At 33.7% G+C, this 22,419-nt stretch overlaps 2 protein-coding genes and 1 long non-coding RNA gene across 4 annotated transcripts in view; 2 read left to right on the top strand and 1 right to left on the bottom strand.

The window, feature by feature from the left end:
* Nucleotides 1-302: 302 nt before the first annotated feature.
* Nucleotides 303-4,825, top strand: mRpL33 (mitochondrial ribosomal protein L33). The gene is made up of 3 exons (XM_089642608.1): nt 303-463; nt 857-960; nt 4,680-4,825. The coding sequence occupies exons 1-3, from the start codon at nt 324-326 to the stop codon at nt 4,730-4,732; spliced, it is 297 nt and encodes a 98-aa protein (XP_089498734.1). The 5' UTR covers nt 303-323; the 3' UTR covers nt 4,733-4,825.
* A 123-nt stretch (nt 4,826-4,948) lies between these two features.
* norpA (no receptor potential A) overlaps nt 4,949-22,419 on the bottom strand; it is a 98,982-nt gene continuing 81,511 nt past the window's right edge. For both annotated transcript variants that reach the window (XM_089642606.1, XM_089642607.1), the window contains exons 17-22: nt 18,632-18,772; nt 17,696-17,876; nt 17,035-17,238; nt 15,068-15,224; nt 13,257-13,346; nt 4,949-10,720 (exon numbers count right to left, since the gene is read on the bottom strand). In XM_089642606.1, coding sequence (XP_089498732.1) covers nt 10,652-10,720; nt 13,257-13,346; nt 15,068-15,224; nt 17,035-17,238; nt 17,696-17,876; nt 18,632-18,772 — 842 coding nt within the window. In that variant the 3' untranslated portion in view covers nt 4,949-10,651. The remainder of the gene's footprint in view (nt 10,721-13,256; nt 13,347-15,067; nt 15,225-17,034; nt 17,239-17,695; nt 17,877-18,631; nt 18,773-22,419) is intronic.
* Nucleotides 18,785-20,607, top strand: LOC149415427 (uncharacterized). Its single transcript, XR_016303778.1, has 3 exons — nt 18,785-19,549; nt 19,638-19,746; nt 20,256-20,607. It is a non-coding gene; the product is annotated as an uncharacterized LOC149415427 (long non-coding RNA).

The raw sequence follows: 22,419 nt of genomic DNA, 5'->3' as shown, positions 1-22,419 counted from the left end.
GTCCGCTAAAATGTTGCCACTGGACCTAGTTCAGCGAAACTATGCGTTGTCTCAGTAACGTAGCTTCGCTCTATTAACCCATCGTGTGCTGACTGTTTTCGTTATAACTTACTTGTTTTTGGCAAAACGTTTTTTTGTAAATTGAACCGTCATACCAGACAATGTATTTGTATATTTTGTTCACAAAATTATGCATGGCGTATACTCAAACAACGTTGCATGGCTTTTCATCCCTCTCAGATATTGAATTTTCGGGCCTAAATATTACCACTACTTGCAACTACTTGGCAACACTGCTCCTCTGTCAAAAGAGTGGTATATTTATGGATGTGTCCCAACCTCTAACCTCTAAACCGCCTGAGATACTCGTTCTCAAATTCTGGGAGATAGGGGATAATATAAATAACAATATCGTAACCGAAATGTTTCTCACAAACCTTCTGCTGAAGAAGGTGAAAGCCAAGTACGTTTATTTTTACTTAATGCGATGTCAGTGGATCTACAATTGATCATTTTTGTTTATTAGGCACTTCTCGTTATTAAATTTAATTCAATAACTGGAGGATGAGAAAGTGGTTACTTGTCTTCATAATATATCCATAAAATATCACAAGCAAAAAATATTTCTCTTGTTTCTATATGTACCACATCGATGAATAGAATGCACCGCTCATGGTTCTGCTGTAACTTTTACCTATCTTTCTACAGTGGAGCTTTCGGCGGCATGACCACATTCAGCCGTTGTACAATTTTGATGAGAGCCATTTACTTTAGCCAATATTCAAACTGCTATTGTTTAGTAAAAGCTTTCTTTGTGATGTCTGAATTTTAAGTAAAGTATGTATTGTTTTTGCAGGAGTATTATGGTTTTGATGGAGAGTGCCGTCAGTGGACATAAGTATAATACAACTCGGCTGCGTTTAGGAGAGAAACTTGAAGCTATGCATTTCGATCCATACAGTAAGTTCTGTTCTTCCTAAGACAAGACGCCATAATGTTTTTTCATTTTTCCTACACCAAGCAAAAACAGTCTTAAAATCTACACATGGGCAAAGTTAGTAATTAAATAAATACAAATTTTAGCAGTTTTATGGTTTTCTTAAACAACTACACATCTAGTTGAATTTGTGAGCCAATAACATAGAGCTACAATTAGAGATGCTACTGCGCACTAATATCTCATTGAAACTTGTTTCACTATTAGAACATGAGAAGCGGTGCGCGTAGACCGGATACAATAACATAGAGCTACAATTAGAGATGCTACTGCGCACTAATATCTCATTGAAACTTGTTTCACTATTAGAATGTGATAAGCGGTGCGCGTAGACCGGATACAATAACATAGAGCTACAATTAGAGATGCTACTGCGCACTAATATCTCATTGAAACTTGTTTCACTATTAGAACGTGATAAGTGGTGCGCGTAGACCGGATTCAATAGTTTTAGTTAGAGCATTGGGAGAGATGGAAGTCAGTTGGAGGTAAAAAAGCAGATCCTATTTTTTCGCTTCATGTCTCATCCAAATATAAAACATCAATGGCTAATAATGGGGGTTATTCTCTTCTGCCTTTTCAGTCAATATATTATTTATAAATTACGTATTTATTGTACAAAGCTTTTTTATAAATTGAATATAATGATTTATACTCATGTCGTTGTCACACTTAAAATGTATTTCTCTATCTATTTTATCCCCGAATTGATATTGATTTACAAAAAGTGATAAAATCTAAAGTTAGGCATTGTACACGTTTGTGCATCCAACATCCTGTTTGCCAACAGTTTAAAATAATGCATCTTTATTGGGCTACCACATCCTACTTAATAATGGTTACTTTGGTAAAATTCACTGTCTGGAATTGGTGTGCCTTAACTTTTTCTTCGAGTTTTCAAAACAAGCAAATGGGCATTTTATGCCTGTGGAAATGTCTTTCAGAAGGTTTATTGCTTTAAGAATTATTAATTACTCTCCAAGAAAAAAAATTATAACAATTCTCTAGACATCTGTCTCTACATGCGCTTTTGCCAAAGTTTATAAATTGCCAATACAATACGGTTCGATTGTACCACACCAGCCAGGAGCACCCCTGTCCCGGTGAGACTGGTACACCAGGGGGCACTGATTTGTTAGGACTTTGAATATTCCTGGCCCTTCCTGTCTCTTCTTGTCTCTGCTTGGATATAGGAGTTGAGTAGGTGCGGAACGGAGAAAAAAACTCATAAAAACTCTCATTCCAGGAATTGAATTATTTCACTAACAAATAATATACTATCCTTTTGTTGAAATACTGATGTGAATGAAAGGCACGAAAATAAATTTTTAAAAAGACATGCATTACGATTCAATAATTATGTACATGTAGTTGGGACCTTTACAAAGAGATTAGTATATAATAGTCATGTTAAAACATTGAATAATTACGTCTTTTCTGCCATTGAAATGAGGCCGGCGCAAAAGGTAAAAATGCCCTTCCCATCCAAGCAACAATCGACCGAACGGGAAGAAATACCTTTCCCATCCGAAGTGTGTTAAGAGCACGTTTTCATAGATGATGTAAATTTAATTATTTTATTAAAATAAGCTATTTACAAGTTATGCTTTACAAAATTAAGACGAATTATTTGTTTACGCCCGTAAATACGCAATATGAATATGACTAAATAGATTTGTCTGTTTAAAAACTCAATTCTTTCAAGAGAGGCTTACAAATACAATATTGTATGGGTGATTGAATCCAATATTGTATTTGTATGCCGCCTCTCTTGAAAGAATTGAGTTTTTATTTGGACAAAACTATTTATTCATATTGCGTTTGTACGGGCGCAAACAAATAATTTGTTTTAATATTAAAGCATTACTTGTAAAACGTGTATTTAAGTGAAATAATTAAATTAGCGCTATCTGTGAAAGAGCAGATTATGAATTCTTTTAAGTTTACCCTTAATGTCATTCCTTTGTGTTCATTTACTTGCAAACTTAGTGATTTTTACCACTATTGCAACAATGCAAAACCAAAGGTCGTAATCAAATTAAGAAGCTATGACTTAAACCTGTCTTTTGACACATTTTCGATAAGATTGGACCAAAGGGACCCTCGATATAATGATTTTGCAGAGAGGACAGAATCTTGTCATGTCAGAACGAAACGTGACAACTCTCTCCAAATTACATTACGCAAAAATCGAAAATGATGTATTTCTACGAGGCGTATCCAGAAAGTAAGTGTACTGAATTTTTGTAGGTTACGAATTTTTTTATTGAAACATAAAAATTACATGGTTACTGTAGTACATATATGTAAGCTATTTTTCGACATAGTCGCCATTCCTCTCAATGCAGGTGGTGAAGCGGGGTATCAACTTTTTGATGCCTTCCTCGAAGTAGTTTCCCGCCAACCCCTTCGTCCACCTCCCCCTTTACCTCCTCGTCTGTTGAAAACCTTTTTCCACCCATGTAGAGCTTCAGGGAGGTAAAGAGATAAAAATCTGAAGGTGCTATGTCAGGGGAATGCGCGGGGTGGCTTAGGACATCCCATTTAAACGAAGCAAGCAGTTCCTTCGTTGCGTTGGCCGTGTGTGGTCTGGCATTGTCGTGCAGCAGGCTGACTCCCTTTGTCAGCATGCATCTCCTCTTGTTTTGAATCGCCTTCTGCAATTTTTTTAGGGTCTCACAGTATCTTGCAGAGTTGATGGTCTCCCCTTGAGGCAGATATTCAATCAAAATTATGCCTTGACAGTCCCAAAACACGGATGCCATAATTTTCTTGGCTGAAATTGTGGTTTTGAACTTTTTGGCGGAGGGTGAAGAGGTGAGAACCATTTTTAAACTCGCGATACCACTTATACATACTCGTAGATTCATAGCTTTATCACCATATGCAGTTTTCACCAAATTATAAACCTCAAACGGAGGTTTTCCCTTCCAAACGAGATAACGGATGATGCCGCGTATTTCACACTTGGCGGGAGATTGGATTGACATTTTTCACGAAATGTGTTGTCGCGTCGACACTTCTCAACGTACTAACCTTGAACCGGTCTCGTTGCGAAGGGGAAGAGTCAGGCTACACGTAAGTGTAGCCAACATGTCGAAAATAAAATTCATTCGGTCGTGAGAGCCTCGGTACACTTACTTTCTGGATACGCCTCGTAACATGCAAATTTATTACTTAAATACAACTGTCCACCCTGTACATATTTTTAATTAATTATTTAGATTAAAAGGTAGTGTTTTTTACCATGTCCCATATCTACATTGAATTAAACAAAATCTGATTTATTTATTGTTTTTGTGTTTAATTCGTAGAACTCCATTTAATTTTTTTTAAATTGAATTAAAGTCATGACAAGAACTGACAGTTTGAAAATGGCCTTGAAAGCCGAAACAGCTGTAACAATAACAAAAATCAAAAAATACTTGCAGAATACTCAAATAATTATATTATTAAATTTGATTTTAATTAAATTTAAAAAAAATCTGATTTCATAATTAATCTTAGATGTGTAAGATTAATTTGGTGGTTTCTCAAATAGCTTACGTAATATATTTTATAAAGAAAAACATGTATAAAATGTCCGTATACGGTAATGGTTTGACTTTGTCCAGGAACCAATTAGATTGTAAGAGCTTGTATGTTGTCTGTTGTAATTTGTTATGTATTTTTGACATTGCAGTTCGAATGCAGGCTTACTATAAAGAAAAGAAGAAGATAAAGAGTATCCGCTAAATAAACATCGCCTTTCTTCTAAAACCTCTGAATACATTATATTTAAATTATAATTAGACAAATAAAACTAGAATTTTATCATTTTTATTGTTTTATTTAAGAGGATGAATAATAAATATTGTTTTTAGCAATACATTTTGTAAGAAACATTCTTATAATACAATGAGAAATAAGGTACAAAGGAGAGGTACTACGGGTGTCCGATAAAATAAATACATTCCAAATCTGATAATGTCATTTATAAAATATCTAAGTTATCTTAATTTAATGTTATTGTTCTTTATGTCTCAAAATTCTAAAAGTTATTTTATTCAATATCCATTTAATTTTTTCTTATGGAGTTAGTCAATGTCACTCCGAAATATAGTTAAATTTAACAAAAAGGTATAAGGTGCATTTATATTGATGAAAAAGGACATTATTGTGTAAATAATAGTAAGAATTATTTAATAATAATATATTATAAGATGGACACTGGTACAAAAGACAATCAAAAGTTTGGACACATTTTTGGCACAGGTTATTTTGAAATAAAGATATAGCAAAATGATGGAAATTGTCTCTGTTACTTTGATAATATATTTTAAATAGGCCATCAATATTTTTTTCTTTACTGTTTTATAATTATAATGCCAATTGACACAAAATGTCCCACATATTTTAAAATGCAATGTACATTAACAATATAGTTTAACGTAATTAAGGGAACAGACTCCAATGTGAAAAACGGTTAACCATAGATAATAGAAACAAAGAGAGATATGGCATGGAAGCAATATCTGGTAGGTAGAAACAAAGATGGGGCATCGCTGTAGGTAATTTACACTAGTATGGGTGAATGATGTTGGCGACACGTGTTCTGCGTGCGGTTTCATACTAATAACGGTTCATGGCCTATCTCTCTCTTCTTCTATTATCTAGGCAATTAACCCTTTGGATGCTTTAACCAGAAAAAAATGTTCTTTTCAACCCAATACCATAAAAAGTGGAATAGTTACGTATATTGTGAATATCTCAAGCGTTTGGTGACTTCAGACAATCATTTGCACACAATTTGAATTACGTATCCAAAGGGTTAATTGCAGTATTTAGAGTTTAATTAACAAATGTATGTATGTATGTAAGGAGTTACCTGAAAATAAATTCAAGCTGAAGTTATAATACTAGAGATGAACAGGTAGGTTTGTTTGTTTGTTTCCCCCGTCCGAGTACTGTTGAATCAATAGATGATTGGACTAGATTGTTTCAGTTTACAAAACCTCACTTGGTCTGAGGCGTGCTTATCTGTCTAATTATATAATTGAACATTATTACATTGTTACTCTACTCTTCTGAAGGTATTCGATGGCAATATATATAATGTTTTTCTTAACCGACTAATTCTAATTCTCTAAATCTTGTATTTAATCTCACTTTTCATGATAGTATATCAATCATTTTGTTTATAATATTTCTTAATCATAGTTTTTTTGACTAATTTTATAGTTTTACTTAGTACACATCTATCTCACTTCATAGAATTCAATTCTTTTCATTTAAAGGCTTCATAGAACATTAGCAATGTTCACAACAAATGGAGTTGCGCGGAACGCATAGACTGAACCACCTTTCAGCCAGACCATTTTGTGACCATCTTTACGGGAATAACCAATGTTCGTTCCCCACTAATAATTGTAACAAAAATATCCCAAGATATCACCATAGAAGATTATTAAACTGAGACTCAAACACTGTGTTTTCTAGTAGCAATTATTAGTGATATAAAAATTATTTAATTAATATAGTATTGAAAAATTGCCAATTTACTAAAGAAAAAGGTGAATGAAAAAATGACTATAATATTTTATATTAAACTAAACCAGGCATGGGCAACCTTTTTTAATTCGAGGGCCAGACATGAAATAGCCGCAAGCCTAAATAATACACTAATGTAATATATATGGTGTTAATCAGAAGAAATAAAACAATAAAAAATATCTGCATAAAATCTTATAAATTTAAAAAGCAATGTTCACAATGATGATATTAAGGAAATATTATTCAGGCCAAATCTGTGTACGCAATTGGAGCAGTTCGCTCCGGGCGCCGAATTACCAAGGCGATGATAAAACCTAACAGTCCCGACACATCACCCTTGAGATTATTTGTTAAGGGCCAGCCCTGTGCGTACAATGGGTTGCCCATGACTGGAGTAAACACCCAACAAGTACAATAATTAGGCTACGGTGAAGCTAATGATTAAAAGTGGAAAAAACGTATTTTACATTCTCAGCAAAACAATTTAGAAAATACACATCAGTTTCCTAATTGAATTCTGATTTCAACTAAAGCATCATGGACAAGTATTTTGTGTTCAACAAAAGTAACAATTTATGTATCCAATTCTTTATGTAATATAAATCCTATGAGCATCGTTCCTTTCTTGACAGAAGCAATAATGCATTATTTCACCACCTTACGTATATTATTAACATTACTCCCACAAATTAAATAATTTACTCCTTTCTTCACAAAACTAAAGAAAGAAGGGTAACACTATACTCTGAAATCCAGAGTTCATATTTTTATTTATCTATACTAAACTTATATGAAATAAAAATAACAAAATACAAATACTGGTTTGTTGTGTCGGTGGTAAAACAATAAACCCAAAGATTTATAGCAGACTCCTTTTTACAAGGAATAATATTTTTTTAATCTTATACAAGAAAACCAACCGGCCAAAGCCAGTTAGACTATGGCAGCCCTGAATTGGAGAATATTGTGAGACTGTTGAAAATGGGGAGGGGGAAGGAGATGAGAAAGACCAAGGTTGGGAATTTTTTGGGAAAGGGGGTAAGTCGAAAGCCGCTGTGAAAATTAAACTCGATCTGTCTGAGTTTTAGTCAAATGTTCTACCCTAGGTACTCAAAACCCTCATAGATATTCCAAACAAAATTTCATGTATCGTAAAAGACAATAAAAATGGTAAATCAAAAATAGTTCACAAAAGACCTTGGAACATTCAATAAATCCATTTTTACACCTTTGTTTTTTTTAAAAATGACAATTCAAAAGGGTTTAACCCTCAAAAGATAAAATTTATCAATAATGATAATTTTTGCCTATAGATTTTTAATCCAATTAAAATATTGATGTAAATTCACATTTATAACATACAAACATAATATTATTATGCTTTTCAACACCCTGAAAAGAAAAACGTAATGTCTTATAATTATTAGTGGTAAATAAATCATACTTTACTAAGGGATTAGTATAAGCGATCTAAGTTTTGAATTAAAGTCGTTGTAAATTCAATAAAATGTCAAAATTTTCCAATGGCCATGTTTTCAAACAGTCATATTTTTCAATACAGAATAGAGAAGAACACTAGAAGTGCCTTCCATATAAATTTGAATGGAATCAATTATCGCCACTGACTTAGTACCCTTTGATTCTCAACCACTTAGCAAGCGCTCTGTCTCTCCATTTGAATTTCATAACCATGGTGAAATACAGTTTTGTATTAAACATTTAAGGCCAGATTGGCCAGAAGACTTGGATCAGGAATCACAGTCACATGGCATTTCTTGTCTTCTTTATTCTATGATTTTCAATAACATGCAAAGAAAATTTTAATATGATATTTTTCTAGAACAAACTCCTAGATAAAAATTATTTAATTTGATTTTACCCACTGAGCATAAATATTCAATGAGCATAAAATATAATATTATGGACATTCTTGAAATAATCCAAATAGGTACATATTTGTAAATAATATTTAAAAAATAAATAAATATACTGAAAATGAAGCTTGGCACAATAGTTAATTTAGAGAAAACTTATTTAATATCCGTCTGAGGGTAAACATAAATATAATATTTTAATATTACAATAAATTTGGCTTTCAATGAGTTTTTCAACAAAATAATATTAAATTTAACTTCGGCAAGAGCTGGCTATGTTAGTGGTGCCTTTTTTAATCTAATCACTTAAAAATAAATTAAATACTTTTGTTTTTGTAATTTTAAAGACTTTTTAAAGACGAATAAAATAAATGATTGGTCCTCAATAATTCAATAATAAACCTAATAGTAAGTAGTATTATTAATTTAGGGTACGTACGTAGGGTTTTCAAAATTTTTAACATAAATAATAAATTACAAACTGTTCCATATATATCTCATATCTATGGCACGGATTCTTATTATGTAATTTTTTAAAATCAACAATCGACAAAAAAATAATTTTCAATTTTAAACCTAAAATAAACAAATATTGGTGTTGATTTCGATTGATACATGATACTACATTGCATACAATGTAATATACGGTGAATAATGGGAGAAACAAAACACTAATGTCTGTTATTTCATGTTTCTAAAGCTTGGTTTTTAACAATGCCAATTATCAGGTTCTCCGGGTTGCAGCTATTGGTGATTCCCAACAATAGTTCTATTAGCACAAGGGCCCTCAGTGAGTTCCCATCATCGAATGGATGCAGTAGAACTTCGTTAAATCGAATCTTCGTTTAATTCAAAATTCATTAATTAATAATTCGATTTTTTTTGTCTGCGCACAATTTGTTAGTGTAATTGATTTTCGGAAAATAAATCACATAATTTCGTAAATCTGAATCGGCGGTAAAACGCCGTAAAATGTCGATTTATGCAGTTATACTTCAACTTAATTCGTATTATTATTATTTTGTAAATCTGAATCGATTTACACTGGAATATCGTAATTTCTCAAATTTACTTAGAATATCCGAATTTGAAGGGCCAGCCTGAGCATAATCGGCTGAGAATATTTGATAATTGCGGAAAAATGTTGTATTTTTACAAATTTACATAAAATATATGAATTTCAAAGCTCAGTATTTTTACGACTTTGAATATCTGAATTGTGAAGAGCCAGCTGTGGCGAAAATTGGCTGCGAAATTTCAATTTACGTGGAAATATATCGTATTTTTACGTATTTAGTTAGAATATCTAAATTTAAAGGGCCGGTTGTGATGGAAATCGACTGCAATATTTCGATTTGGAATGGAATATGCTGTATTATAACGAATTTACACCGAAGAACCTACCCGAACCTGAAGGGGCGGCCGAGGAATTCGATTTTTATTTCATAAAATTTTGAATTTCGTGGGAATTTGTTAATTCGAAATTTGATTATTGACGTCCTGTGGATAGCAAAAATTAACAGGGTTCTACTATAATGCACACTAGAAATGCCTTCCGTGTAGATTTTCAAACTACATTTTGGTAATTTAGCCCATTTAAGACACGCTCTGCCTCTTTTATTCTTGCCTGAATCCCATTTGAATTTAAGGCCAGATTTGGCAGACATTTGGATTACAAAACATGCCTACATCACAAGTCTCGTGTTCTTCTTCATTCTATGGTTTCCATCCACACTGAGTAGTTCCCTGCCTCGTTTGAGGATTGGATGATTACCAAATGAATGATTATCAGAAGGATATTATGTACTAGGACACTGAAGGAGAGCAGATGGCTGGATAAGCGAATGTGCGAAGTACGGTTTCAGAAACAGGTGATGAAAAATCGGGACTAAGTCATGACACCTCAAAAGTAACACAGTGCATATTTCAATATAACACATTGTAGGTACACGTTTAACACAATTAGCACATAATAATTTTTCAATTAACATAATACATTAATAATTCAGTAATAAAATGAACTGAAACGCCAAAAATACTATGTATTACCTATTTGAATTTTAGGACTGCATAAATAAAAATGTAACCATTACATGAATTAATTAAATGATAATAAAATAAGACGGAAATCCATTTTTAGGAGAATATGAAATAAACTCAATATACATAATAATATTCAACATGAAATAAATTATTTTAGAAACATAATAAAATAGGAAACACTTAAAAGAAATAATAATGTAATTGTCTAAGCATAGAATTCGGTTTTAGAGCTCATGTCGTAATCAGCTTCTTCAATTTTATACATTTCGATGAGCTGGAAATAAAAAAAAAACATTTAATTAGTTATTTTTATTTCATGTGAATACCGCACAAGAGTCTCAACTGCTCCCAAATGTCCAGAGCCAGTAGGACTATGACATCACCATATAGAATATGTAGTGAAGTTGAAGGGAGTGGGGAAGGAAAGGATATGGGGAGGAAGGATGGGAAGTCCTGGCTATTCAGATCCTCGGAACCAAACATGGCTAAAGCCATTTCAAGCAACTTTTCGATTGAGTGGTGGTCTTTCACCAGGGCGATACTGAGATAATCGATCACTGTGTAAAGTCGCAAAAATACCATATATTATTTTCATAAAAATATCACAAATTAAAAGGATTCCTATTTAAGGATCTTAACTGTTAGGTAAACACAAAGGTAATATCTGTACCCGAGAAGCATACGGATGCAAGTCCAAAATTTGAAGAAATGAGTTTTTGATGAAGACATGAAGTAAATTATCATGTTCATTAGTGGCAGAAAGATGCAAGCCCTATCTTGAATATTTATGGTATTTTCAAAAATATTATAAGGATGCAAGAACCATTAGCACATTCACACCGTAGAAGCATAAAGATGTACATTGGACTTGCATCTTTCTGCCTCTAACATTACTACGCTTTCCATGGAAGTAAACATTCGAATGTAGACTCAAGTCCATTTTGCGTCCTTCTGCCTCTAATTTCTATGTTTTCTGTGGAACTAAACAGAACAATCCCAGTGCTCTCATCATTATTTATTGCATTCCTGCAATAAATAATGATGAAAAAGAGTATTTCCGTGTATGAATGTATGACGAGGCTCAAGAAACAGAATTCTTCTTAAAAGACTGATAGAAACATAGGTGGTGATATTATTATTGAAGACCTGACCATGTCACTTATTTATTTATTTACTTACATTTACCTTACCTCATCATTATACTACTAAATGGACTATATAGGGATGGAAAACAGGTGGCAAATGAAGTAGCTTCTTGCCTCTTAAAGTGGATATACAGCGATATGGGGAATAATGTTGAAGAAATAACCGTATGGTCTGACAACTGTGCAGGTCAAAATAGAAATATAACAATAGCCATATCCTACGTATGGCAGGTTTTATAAAAAATTAAAAACCTCAAGATCATTCATCTTAAATTTTTATTACCTGGAAGTAGACTCTGTCCATTCAGCGATTGAAAGGGCAAAAAAAACTACCCAATTCCAAATATTTTACCGCACGACAAAAAAAATTAACGGGAACAATTCATCAGATATTGCAAAACTAATAATCAGTACATTGTACACTCAATGAACTTAGAAAATTTCAAATATTTCATTTAAAACTGGTTCACAATCACCTTTTGTATATCGAAAGAAGAATATGAATGGTAAGGGTTTCCTAATATCAACGGTATTATGGCTACGAGCTGACGTAAATGTGTCGGGGATGCTACTGTATAAAAATGGTTTTCAGGAAACTGAATTTAAATATTATTACGAGTATATTAGAAGAAAAAGGAGAGGTGTTTTGAGCGGTGACCGGATAAATCATCAAAATGATAATTCATGATAATTTCCCATTTTTAAAAAGTTATATAAAGTCATGAAAAGTGATGGTAAAGTGAAGAACAAAATCTCTATTAACTGGGTTAAGTGGGTTAGGTTAGGTTTAATTTATTTTTTTCATCGTTTCTAATGACTTTATATTTTTAAAGGTGTGTTGAATTGTCGATTTATCATGGAACCGTTTTGAGCACCCCGGAGGTATTGCCCCAGGTAAATACAATTCCAATCGCATTAAATACACCAAATTTTGGTGTCCTACAAAAGATATTACAGTGGGTACCAGAGCCACTGCACTTTTTTTACACTTATTTTTTTTTATCTTTTTTTTCTCTGTCAGATGATAAAGATATGGAAAATACCAATAATTTGTAAAAATAATTATAACTAAATAAAAAAATATATAAATAAAATAGATATTTATATATACCGGTTATATAGTTATTATTTTACTTTCAAATGAAATTTGATTTGATTTGATTTGATTTTTTATTTATATTTACCTAGTAAATAAAAATATCTATTTTATTTATAGGGAAATATAAATATAAATAAAATAGATATTTATATTTACCTGTTATATAGTTATTATTTTACTTCCAAGTGAAGTTTTCAACATTGATCCCTTTATAATATACCATGTGTCATACCAAAATATTCAATATCATTTTGAAGCAGAAGGACTCAAGTCCACAATGCTTTTTTTAAAACATTTTTTTTAGGCTTTGCATATAAAATATTTTATTTTATTTTCTCATTTTCGATACAAAATTAATTGATTCAATAGGATAAAAAAAAAACAATTATCATGAATATCCGCAGAAGTTATGAGACCAAACTTACAGAAAAAAAAGTATTTTGGCTCTCCTGAACATTTAGCTTTTTGGACTTGCATCCGTATGCTTCTCGGGTACAGATATTAGTTGTTATTTTTATAGTTCAATGTACATACTAGTATGTAAGTACGTGGGTAATTACACTCACATTGTCAACTTCCTTGGACAGTTCCTCCAGCTGTTTGTCATGGACCACCTTGAGCTTCTCTTTCTCTCGCCCTTGTTTGATGTTTGCAGTCTGCAGAGTGAAATTAACATGGACATTATAGTGATAAAGTGTTTAATTAGGAATTTAGAGATTAAATAAATCCGGATTTGCAATTTTACTTTGAATCGTAAAATGTGCTTTAACTCTCTGGGATAATTTGGGAGACATTCTTCACAGACAACAAACAACCTTAGTCTTTTTGAGAGATATTTCAATTTATTTTTAAAAGAAAGACAAACATTCCCAAATTACGAATAACCTGACAATATTTGAAAATCTCCTTCTACCACCACAGTAAGCGGAAAATGTTGCTTGTGTCAAGATGGAGAACTTAGCCAGCCGAGGAATTGAACCCAAACGCGATACCAACTTAGCAACTGACCGGTAAAATATCTCCCAGCCTGACTCAGTCTCATAAAAGTGATAGTATCTCATTTTGTTTTATGGTGATAAATATAATTTAAACAGTATTAGAAAGAGAGAATACTGCGCCGCCGTCAGTTTGCTTTAAAAATTTAATTTAAAGATTTAAGCATTTGAAAAATATTTGACAAGTTTTGACATTTTTTTTAATAAATATGTTTATCTCAAATGAAAAAAGGTGAAGTGAAAATAACTTTTATAATAATTTTGCCGAATTAAATATATTTTTGGTTTCGTTAATAGTTAAAACCATCAGTAAGCAAGATTAAAAACTTTATATTTGTTTGCGTTTAAAAATTTTAATTGCTTAGCAACTGGACTTTATTTGATCATATTTTGGCCAATTTGCAAACGCCTGCGACCTCACGCTGACTAAAATGTGGGAATTTTGAAGAGATATTTTAAAACATTTATTGCAATTATGTATTTCATAAGGTCCAGCCCGTTAATATCTTCGATTAAACATAAAGCTAACTTAGTAGTTTCACACTCTTACAAAAGATGTCTCGCATCTCTTCTGTCTTATTTGTTATAGACATTCCTTGAAACGAAAATATTGAATTTTTTTTTTACAAGTCATTGATCATGTGTTTATATATTAAAAAAATTCATGTTAAAACTTGAATTTATAGCAGTGCTTATCTACTAGGCCATAGACAATATACATAAGTCATAGTATTTAATTTCCTCGTACTGCAAACAGCAATTTTAAACCAAATGTAGGTGCAGTCAATGGCTCTCTAGCACTTTGAGAAGTTTATATGTCTCCAAATTAAAATTCCAAGATATAATTTTTTGAAAGAGGGTGTGAAATTTTCAAATCAAACACTTAAAAATTTCCAAGCGAGCTTTGGCTGAAATTGATTATATAGGAGAATGCTCCAGTGGTTAGCGTCATTTTGTAATACTAAAATCTGAAAGGTTTTTCATCTGCTTTCGAGAACAATATTTTATTTTGAAATCCATTCAAATGCAGCAAATTTATCTGGAATCAAAAGTAACGCGAATATATTTTCCACTGAATCTTTATTCTGACATTTCTTGTAAGTACATTGCGAAATGTCAGTGACTTTAGGATGTAATCAAAAACCTATTCAATAATTGAATTGAATTTACCAGGCGCCACTCCGGGCCGCCACGCAGAAAAGTAAAGTCCGAAAGTAAGATAACGGTTTACAGCGCAGTCTATTGTGAGACTTTTCTGCGCGGCGGCCTAGAGCGGCGCGTGGTACCGCCGCACCGAAGTGTACGTCTGGCGGAGCATATTATACGAAAATGTTTGCATTTAAAGTACACATCAGAAATAATGCAATAATGTTTGTATAAACCTTTCTTTCATCCATAAACTTCTTGGTGATGTTTTGCTTCTTCTCCCTCAGCCGGCGATCCTTCTCTCCTTTTGTCTTGAGGGTCTTATCGTTGGCCACCTCCTTGCTAGTCTCCACAGATATCTTGGCCTGACGAGCATTCATCTCCTTGATTTCTCTGGAAGAAGGAATGATACAGATAAATATCATTTAATCCCTTCCACCCCTACTTAAAACTTACATAAGAACACCAAAACTGAATATTTCAATTTATTTATTTTTCGTATATCTGTAAACACTTTCGACAGGTTTTTCACAGAATTTGAACAATTCAAAGTAAAAATTCAAGTTCCATAAAAGTTCTGTTATTATTTCATCATGGGCAAGTTGTTTCACAGTACTTGGATAGTAACAGAACTGTAATAGGACTTTCACAGTCCATGTGAAAGTGGAGTTTCCAAGTCCTCAGGCAAATAAAAATAATTAAGCTAGAAAAATGATTTGTTTTGCATTTCAAAGTATAGATGAGCACAGGGTAGAAGAGGTACAGTATGTTACAATTTAAAGCACTCTGGTATGTAAATGGTCTAGAACCAAAAGTTAACTGTGTAAGTCTACTATTCAAATCTACATGGAAGGCATTTCTAGTGTGTACAGTAGAACCTCGTTAATTCGAAATCCACGGGACATCAAAAATCAAATTTCGAATTAACGAATTCCCACATAATTTGAAATTTTATGAAAAAAAATAAAAATAAAAAATACGCCGAAAATCGATTTTCTCGGCCGCCTCTTCAAATCCAGGTGGTATTTTAGTTGTAAATTCGTATTAAAACGAATTATTTCTTTATTTTCGCGGCCGATTACCATAGTGGCGGGCCCTTTAAGTTCAGATATTCGTAAAAATGCTATATATTTATGCGTAAATCGAGATTTCGCTACAGATTTCGGTCGCGGCCTACCCTTTAAATTAAGATATTCGTAAAAATACGATATATTTCCGCGTAAATCGAGAATTCGCGATAATTTTCCGTCGCGGCCGGCCCTTTATTTCAAATATCTGAATTTAAATTCGTAAAAATACGATATATTTCCGCGTAAAACGGGAATTCGCGGCCGCATTCCGTCGCGGCCGGCTCTTTAAATTCAGATATTTGAAATAAATTTGCAAAAATACGATATATTTCCGTGTAAATCGAGAATGCGCGGCCGATTTCCGTCGCGGCCGACCCTTTAAATTCAGATATTTGATGTAAATTCGTAAAAATATGAAATATTTCGGCGTGAATCGAAATTTTTCTGCCGATTTCCGTCGCGCCGTATTTTTTAACTCGGATATTCGAAGTAAAGTTAGTAAAAATACGATATATTTCCGCGTAAATTGAAATTTCGCGTCCGATTTCCGTCGCGGCGGGCCCTTTAAAATTCAGATATTCGAAATAAATTCGTAAAAATACGATACATTTACGCGTAAATCGAAATTTCGCGGCCGACCCTTTAAATTCAGATATTTGGTGTAAACTCGTAAAACTACGACATATATCCGCGAAAAACGTATTTTATCGGCCCTTCAAACTCGGATATTCGAAATAAATTTGAAAAAATACGACATTCCAGTGTAAATCGATTCAGATTTACAAAATAATAATACTAATTAGGACGACGTATAACTACGTAAAAATACATTTTTCGGCGTTTTATCGCCACGGCTGACTTTTAGATTCAGATTTACGAAATATTATGATTTATTTTCGCAAAAATCAATTTTTTTCGAATTACACGAACAAATTTTCGTGCGCGGACAAAAATAAATTTCGAATTACGTATTAACGAATTTCGAATTAAAAAAAAAATTTGTATGAAAAATTTTTTCAGCGGAAAATTTTTGGTGAAAATTTCGAATTATCGGGGTACGAATTAACGGGGTTCTACTGTATATCTATTCATCTATCCAACCTCCATAGTTGTACAAGGATAGGAGTTCTTACCGCTCCTGCTTGGCTTCCAGTTTTTTCATCTGTTCAAGTTGGGCCGCCTCCATGAGCCGAGCCAACAGCTCCCTCTGCTCCTGCAGGCGCTGGCGGGCCCCCGCCCAGTGCTCACGCCGCTGCCTTTCAGCCAGTTCGCTCCACTGGGCCGTCTGCTCCGTCACCAGCTTGCGCACCGCCGGGTCAGAGGTCAACTCTGCTTTACTGGAAGAATAGAACAATACGATGGTGTATAGTTATCTGTGTGAGAGTGGATGAATATAAGAAACTAGAAATCACATCTGAGCTTGCAGTCAAAATTAGGCAAAAAAGGAGGGTGTGGCATTCAAAGGAAAATATAAATTTTACGGAGTAAGCACATCTAGCAGTTGTTTTACTGTGTATCTAAAGCGACACAATATATAATCATTTAAGATAATTTTACATATACTTATATTTAAGACCACCGTAATATATGAAAAAGTTTACAGGGACACATAATAATTTTGTATTATTAAATATTAAGGTGGTGCGTCTAGCAGTTTAGGACGCTTACAATCTTAAAAATGCTATTTGAGCAAAACTGTCGGTTACAATCTTTTGGTGATCATGGCTCAATATTTTTTTAGTTTACTGGCGTCTTAGATAAATATTAAGATATGTACAGCAATAAAGTTCTTACTTTTTTCCCTTGATAAGTTTCTCGATGGCGGCACACTGCGCCTTCTGAATGGCCATCTTCTCCTTGGCCTGGCGCTTCCTCAGTAGATCCAGCTCCTTCTGCTGCTTGCGTCCCGTCTTCTGGAAGCCCTTCTCCGCCCGTAGCGAGTCCACCGTGATGGGCTCAAACACCAGCGGGGGCTCTGCAAACCAATTATCATTTATAACGGCTCCATCTCAAAATAGAAAGGGACAGGGATTGGATGATGTGGAACATGTAGGATGTAAAGTGGACGTGTAGAACGGAGATTTAATTCACTTTTCCATCAATGATAGAAGTTCGAAATGCCCGAGGATAGGAAAGAATGCAAGGCTGATTTAATGTAATGATCAAGATTAACCGTAAGCTGCAGATTGCACGCATTGTATTTTTAAACATCCACAATAAAATATTGGACGACTTTTAGGAGATTCCTACACAAAAATAGGTAAAAACACATTTTTTTGATAAAAACAGAAAAGGAGTGGCAGGAGAATATATTATATGGAAGTGAAAATGAATGGTAGAAGAAGTTAAGAACCCGAGAAAGACATGGTACAGTTAAGTAAATCAAATACTTGAGTCAGGTAATGTCAGAATAACAGAAGAGTATGAATGAGGCAATGTATTAATGTCAACAAAGCAACGAGTGTGTGCCAATACAGAGTTGTGTCGTGGTCCATCCTCTATGGCTGAGAGAAACGGCTGGTGGTTGGCTAGTTAGTTAGTTAGGATATAAAAATAGAAGTGGAAAATGCCACAGAGGAAATAAGCATCAAATACCTCCAAGAAAGAAAACAGGAGACAGAACTAATTGAAATAAATTTGGGTGTTCCTCAAGGATTTTTTATTGGGTCCAATTTTATTTATAATTTACCTATTTTTATTAAGAATAAAATTTAACCGATTTGGGCTAACCTTCCACTTTCTCCACCTCCTTGGTCTTCTTCTGGTCTCCCGTTGCCGCTGCCTCTTCTATTCCTAGGGAGTTCATGTTGTCAGAGCGCTCCTGGGCTGCCTTTCTGAAGGCTCGCGGATCAGACAGAGCGGCCATGAAATCTGAAACAATTATTCAATATTGAGCGCCTTGGTATGCATCATTCTTCCTTTAACCTACACACCACTATGTGCATTCACACACCCAAACATTAGTAATGCAGTGAAAAGATTAAGTTTAGTTGGGTATTCCATTTTAATCTTCATTGTGTATTAGACAAAAAGTAAAATTTAATTATAAGGTCGGCATAAAAGAGAAGAGTTTTTTTTACGTGTGAGCATATATGCAGAAATGTATACGTATGGCATTAGCATATTAATACAAGTCCCATGTTTAATTTGAATTATAAAGTGTAAATAAATAAAAGGATCGTTTACATTGGTTATTGCAGGAAGCCTTTTCTAAAGTTTCTTTTTCTGATTTCAGACTAAATGGCAAGAACATGGACCCAGCGCATTTTGTGATCTGTTCCCAAACTTTGCAAATTCATACGAGAGGGTTCAGCCATTCTGTTTGGTGTATCAGAATTAACTGACCGGAGTGTGAGTTGCCTCTGAATAACGGGCTTTTTCACCAAACCCTTATAAAGTTTATCATAACTATATGTCACATAAAATTATGCATACGATAAAGTTGCTCATAAACCTAGGTGCGTTTCACCACAGAAAACAAGGTCCCACGCAGCTATTAGACGAATCTCTCTGGCAACAGCGCTTTTATAATGTCTAATGCAACGCCTGTCTTTAAAATGCGATTGTTTCTATGGAATTGCAAACGTCAAAACGGTAAACAGACGTGGTTTATTTATGCAGGCGACATTTCTGCCCAATTCATTCTTGGTAAGTACAATAGTTTTTGGTATTGTTAATTATTATGCGATCTTACTAGAGATTTGAGTCGAATTAAAAGATTTGTCTTATTTTTCAGGATGAATAAACGAGATCGAAGCATTAATTTTACGAAAGACGAGTGACAGTGTAAACAAACTACTTGAATATAGCGACGCGGTGAAGTCCTTAGGAGATAACGGCATCAGGTATTATAATATTACAAATGAGGATGTTCAAAGTCACACAATGTCACGCACTGATTCTTTTGAATTATTGTTCTTCCTGTTAATCCCTAAAACCTTGCAACGTGCATCTCGAACTGTCAGAATTCAGATTCCATATAAATTCGCTATTTTTTAATATATTTCAAAATAAAATACTGTTCTTGAATGTGGATTAAAGACTCTCAGTTTTGTGCAGTACAAATCGACTTAAAAATATAAAATTTTTGAACTCAAACATTGATAAAGTCACTTACAAATGGTTTTTTCATCATGAAAACTGTAATTACTACTTTACACGAAACAAAAATGTATTTAATTAGACAAAGATGTTATAAAAGTTATTGTCCCTTAACTTTTTTTAATTTAATATGAAAATTTGCAAACCTCGACAAATATTTATCAAACGCTAAATGTTTTTTCATAGAATTATTTGAATTCTTTCGGGAGCGTTTATAGTAAATTAAACGCACTATTCTCTCTTATACTTCCAGATAACCCGAATGCCATTGCAGAAGAGGTACTCATGGAGGTGTTCTCCATAGAAGAAGATGAAGACGAAGCATTCCTCGATAACCGTCCACTTCCAGGGCTATTTTTGGATATGCAGTCTCCGATCCAGAAGCCCCCGCCTCAGACCATATGCCGTGGGATAGTTGGACCATCCCCCTGCTTCGCACGCCTCGACGATCAAGCAGCCGCAGCCGGTGTCTGCTGTGAGGCGGCCACTGCCTCAAATAAGCCGCCGTCTCGTTAAACAGAATTCCCCAGACTCCAGAGGGTCCTGATACTTGAAAACAATTGAGGAAATAGGAGGAAGATGATAAGAGGCAATTGAAACTGAAAAGCACAATTAAAAATTGCAATAATAAATTAATGTTTTTTTAATTCCATTCCCTTTTAACAAATATATATTTTTAATACATAATTATTTACAAATATAGAACTTAACCACTCGGAACATTAGAACGTCAAAAGACGTAAATATGATAATAGCGGTCAAGACATTAGTACGTCTTTTCACGTAAACGCGCGAGATTTTACAAAAATCGATTTATTTCCATCACTAGTATACGGATTGCCATGATTTAAAAAACAGAGTATCGATAATGAATAACGCTACGCGTCTGCATTCAAAAATATCCATGGAATTTAGAGGTGCATTATCTGAGTCGATTGAATCTGTCATCTTGTTCGTTCATAATTTATTGCGTTTTTAAATAATTTATTAAAAATATTTTAGTTTGGACGGTTAATATTTTGAGGTGACTAATAGTTTTTAATTATATTTCTTCAATATATAAAGTGTTATTTCTTTATGATACTCAGAAAAAAGTACATTTTTCACAGCTTTGAAATAATGGTCAGCGATGTTTTCAGAAAATGTATATTTAGAAACGCAAATATTTACGTATAACAAAACAATACGATAGTGAATTTCATAATCTTTCCAAAACATTTTTTAGAATGAGGCTACGTTTCCCAAAACGTGAGTTATGAAGCTTTTAACAAAACTCGTGAATAACACAAAAATTTTCGCGTTTTGACAGTTCGCAAAGGAACACAAAGTAAATAAAAGTCCTTTTCTGAGAGGTTAAATTATAATAGATTATTAAACAATAAACATTATTCAATGATCTCGTGACTGGATCCAAGCTACCTCTCCTGGAAGCAGTTGTATCTAATAATTAAATTGGCATAGCAGTTAGGTAAGTTTTTTAGATTCTCACGGCCAAAAGCATTTTTGTTGTTTGTTTTTGGGGTGTTATGCCGTGTTGCGCTAACTCCTTCTTTAGCCGACGTTTCGGACAGCGTTGCAGTGTCCATCATCAGTGCAGATCCGGTAGATCCGAAGATGTGCAGTATAGTATATAACATATAACTATGTATATAACATAGCAGTTACTTGCGTGTTCATGCAGAACACACCATTTCTGTTTAGGCGTACTTCAGCATTTTTTCACCTGAAATATGAGAAAGTAATTTCAGTAATCAACATTATTATTTCAGTGCAATGGCAATGCCATCAGGCGACAACACTGTGCTTGTCACTTACCCGATGAGTCTTGTGAATGAAGTTGGCTTGCGCTTTCATCATTTTAATAGTCTTCATTGATTCTAATGACTATTTATCACTATAGTATGTACTACTGTAGTATGTTATTGAAGTAGCAAAGATTCTTACTTGGTGACATTGCGATTTGCAACATGTTTGCAGGATAGCCTTAAGGAACTGATCCAAATTATAAATAAACCTCTTTTGGGAGCCAGGTCCTAAGGGAAGTGAACGTACACTGGACGGAGGTGTACAATAGCCTCCTAGCACTTCTTTTTGGTGCAGCGTTAATCCTGAAAACAATTATATTATGGTGTATCTATGTACAATGCTTGTAGCAGGATATAATAATATATTATGTGGGCACACAAAATAACATTACACACAGTAACTAACGTCACTGGGTACATACACTGTTATTATTTGAGTACAGCTATTTCGTTATGTATTTGTATTAAAATAACATACCTGGTGGTGGTTCTCCGAGACATTTTGTCGATGATTCGGTTATGGATTACATAACAGCATGTTTCATCAGTCGAAAGCGCGAAATGAAATCTACATCATTCAAGACTTCCAAATTTTTTTCATAAGCTTATATT

This window comes from Hesperophylax consimilis, chromosome 18 (assembly GCF_061612785.1).
Source record: "Hesperophylax consimilis isolate HC1 chromosome 18, BYU_Hcon_1.0, whole genome shotgun sequence".
Classification (NCBI taxonomy): domain Eukaryota; kingdom Metazoa; phylum Arthropoda; class Insecta; order Trichoptera; family Limnephilidae; genus Hesperophylax; species Hesperophylax consimilis.
Note: the sequence above shows the minus strand (reverse complement) of the source record. Positions and strands in the feature narration are given on the sequence as shown.

Excerpts from the sequence above, each read along its gene's own strand:
- mRpL33 (XM_089642608.1), top strand. The coding sequence starts at position 324 with ATGGATGTGTCCCAACCTCTAACCTCTAAACCGCCTGAGATACTCGTT. Across the intron at positions 464-856 it reads CTGAAGAAGGTGAAAGCCAA|GAGTATTATGGTTTTGATGG; the intron begins GTACGTTTATTT and ends TTGTTTTTGCAG. Across the intron at positions 961-4,679 it reads TATGCATTTCGATCCATACA|TTCGAATGCAGGCTTACTAT; the intron begins GTAAGTTCTGTT and ends TTGACATTGCAG.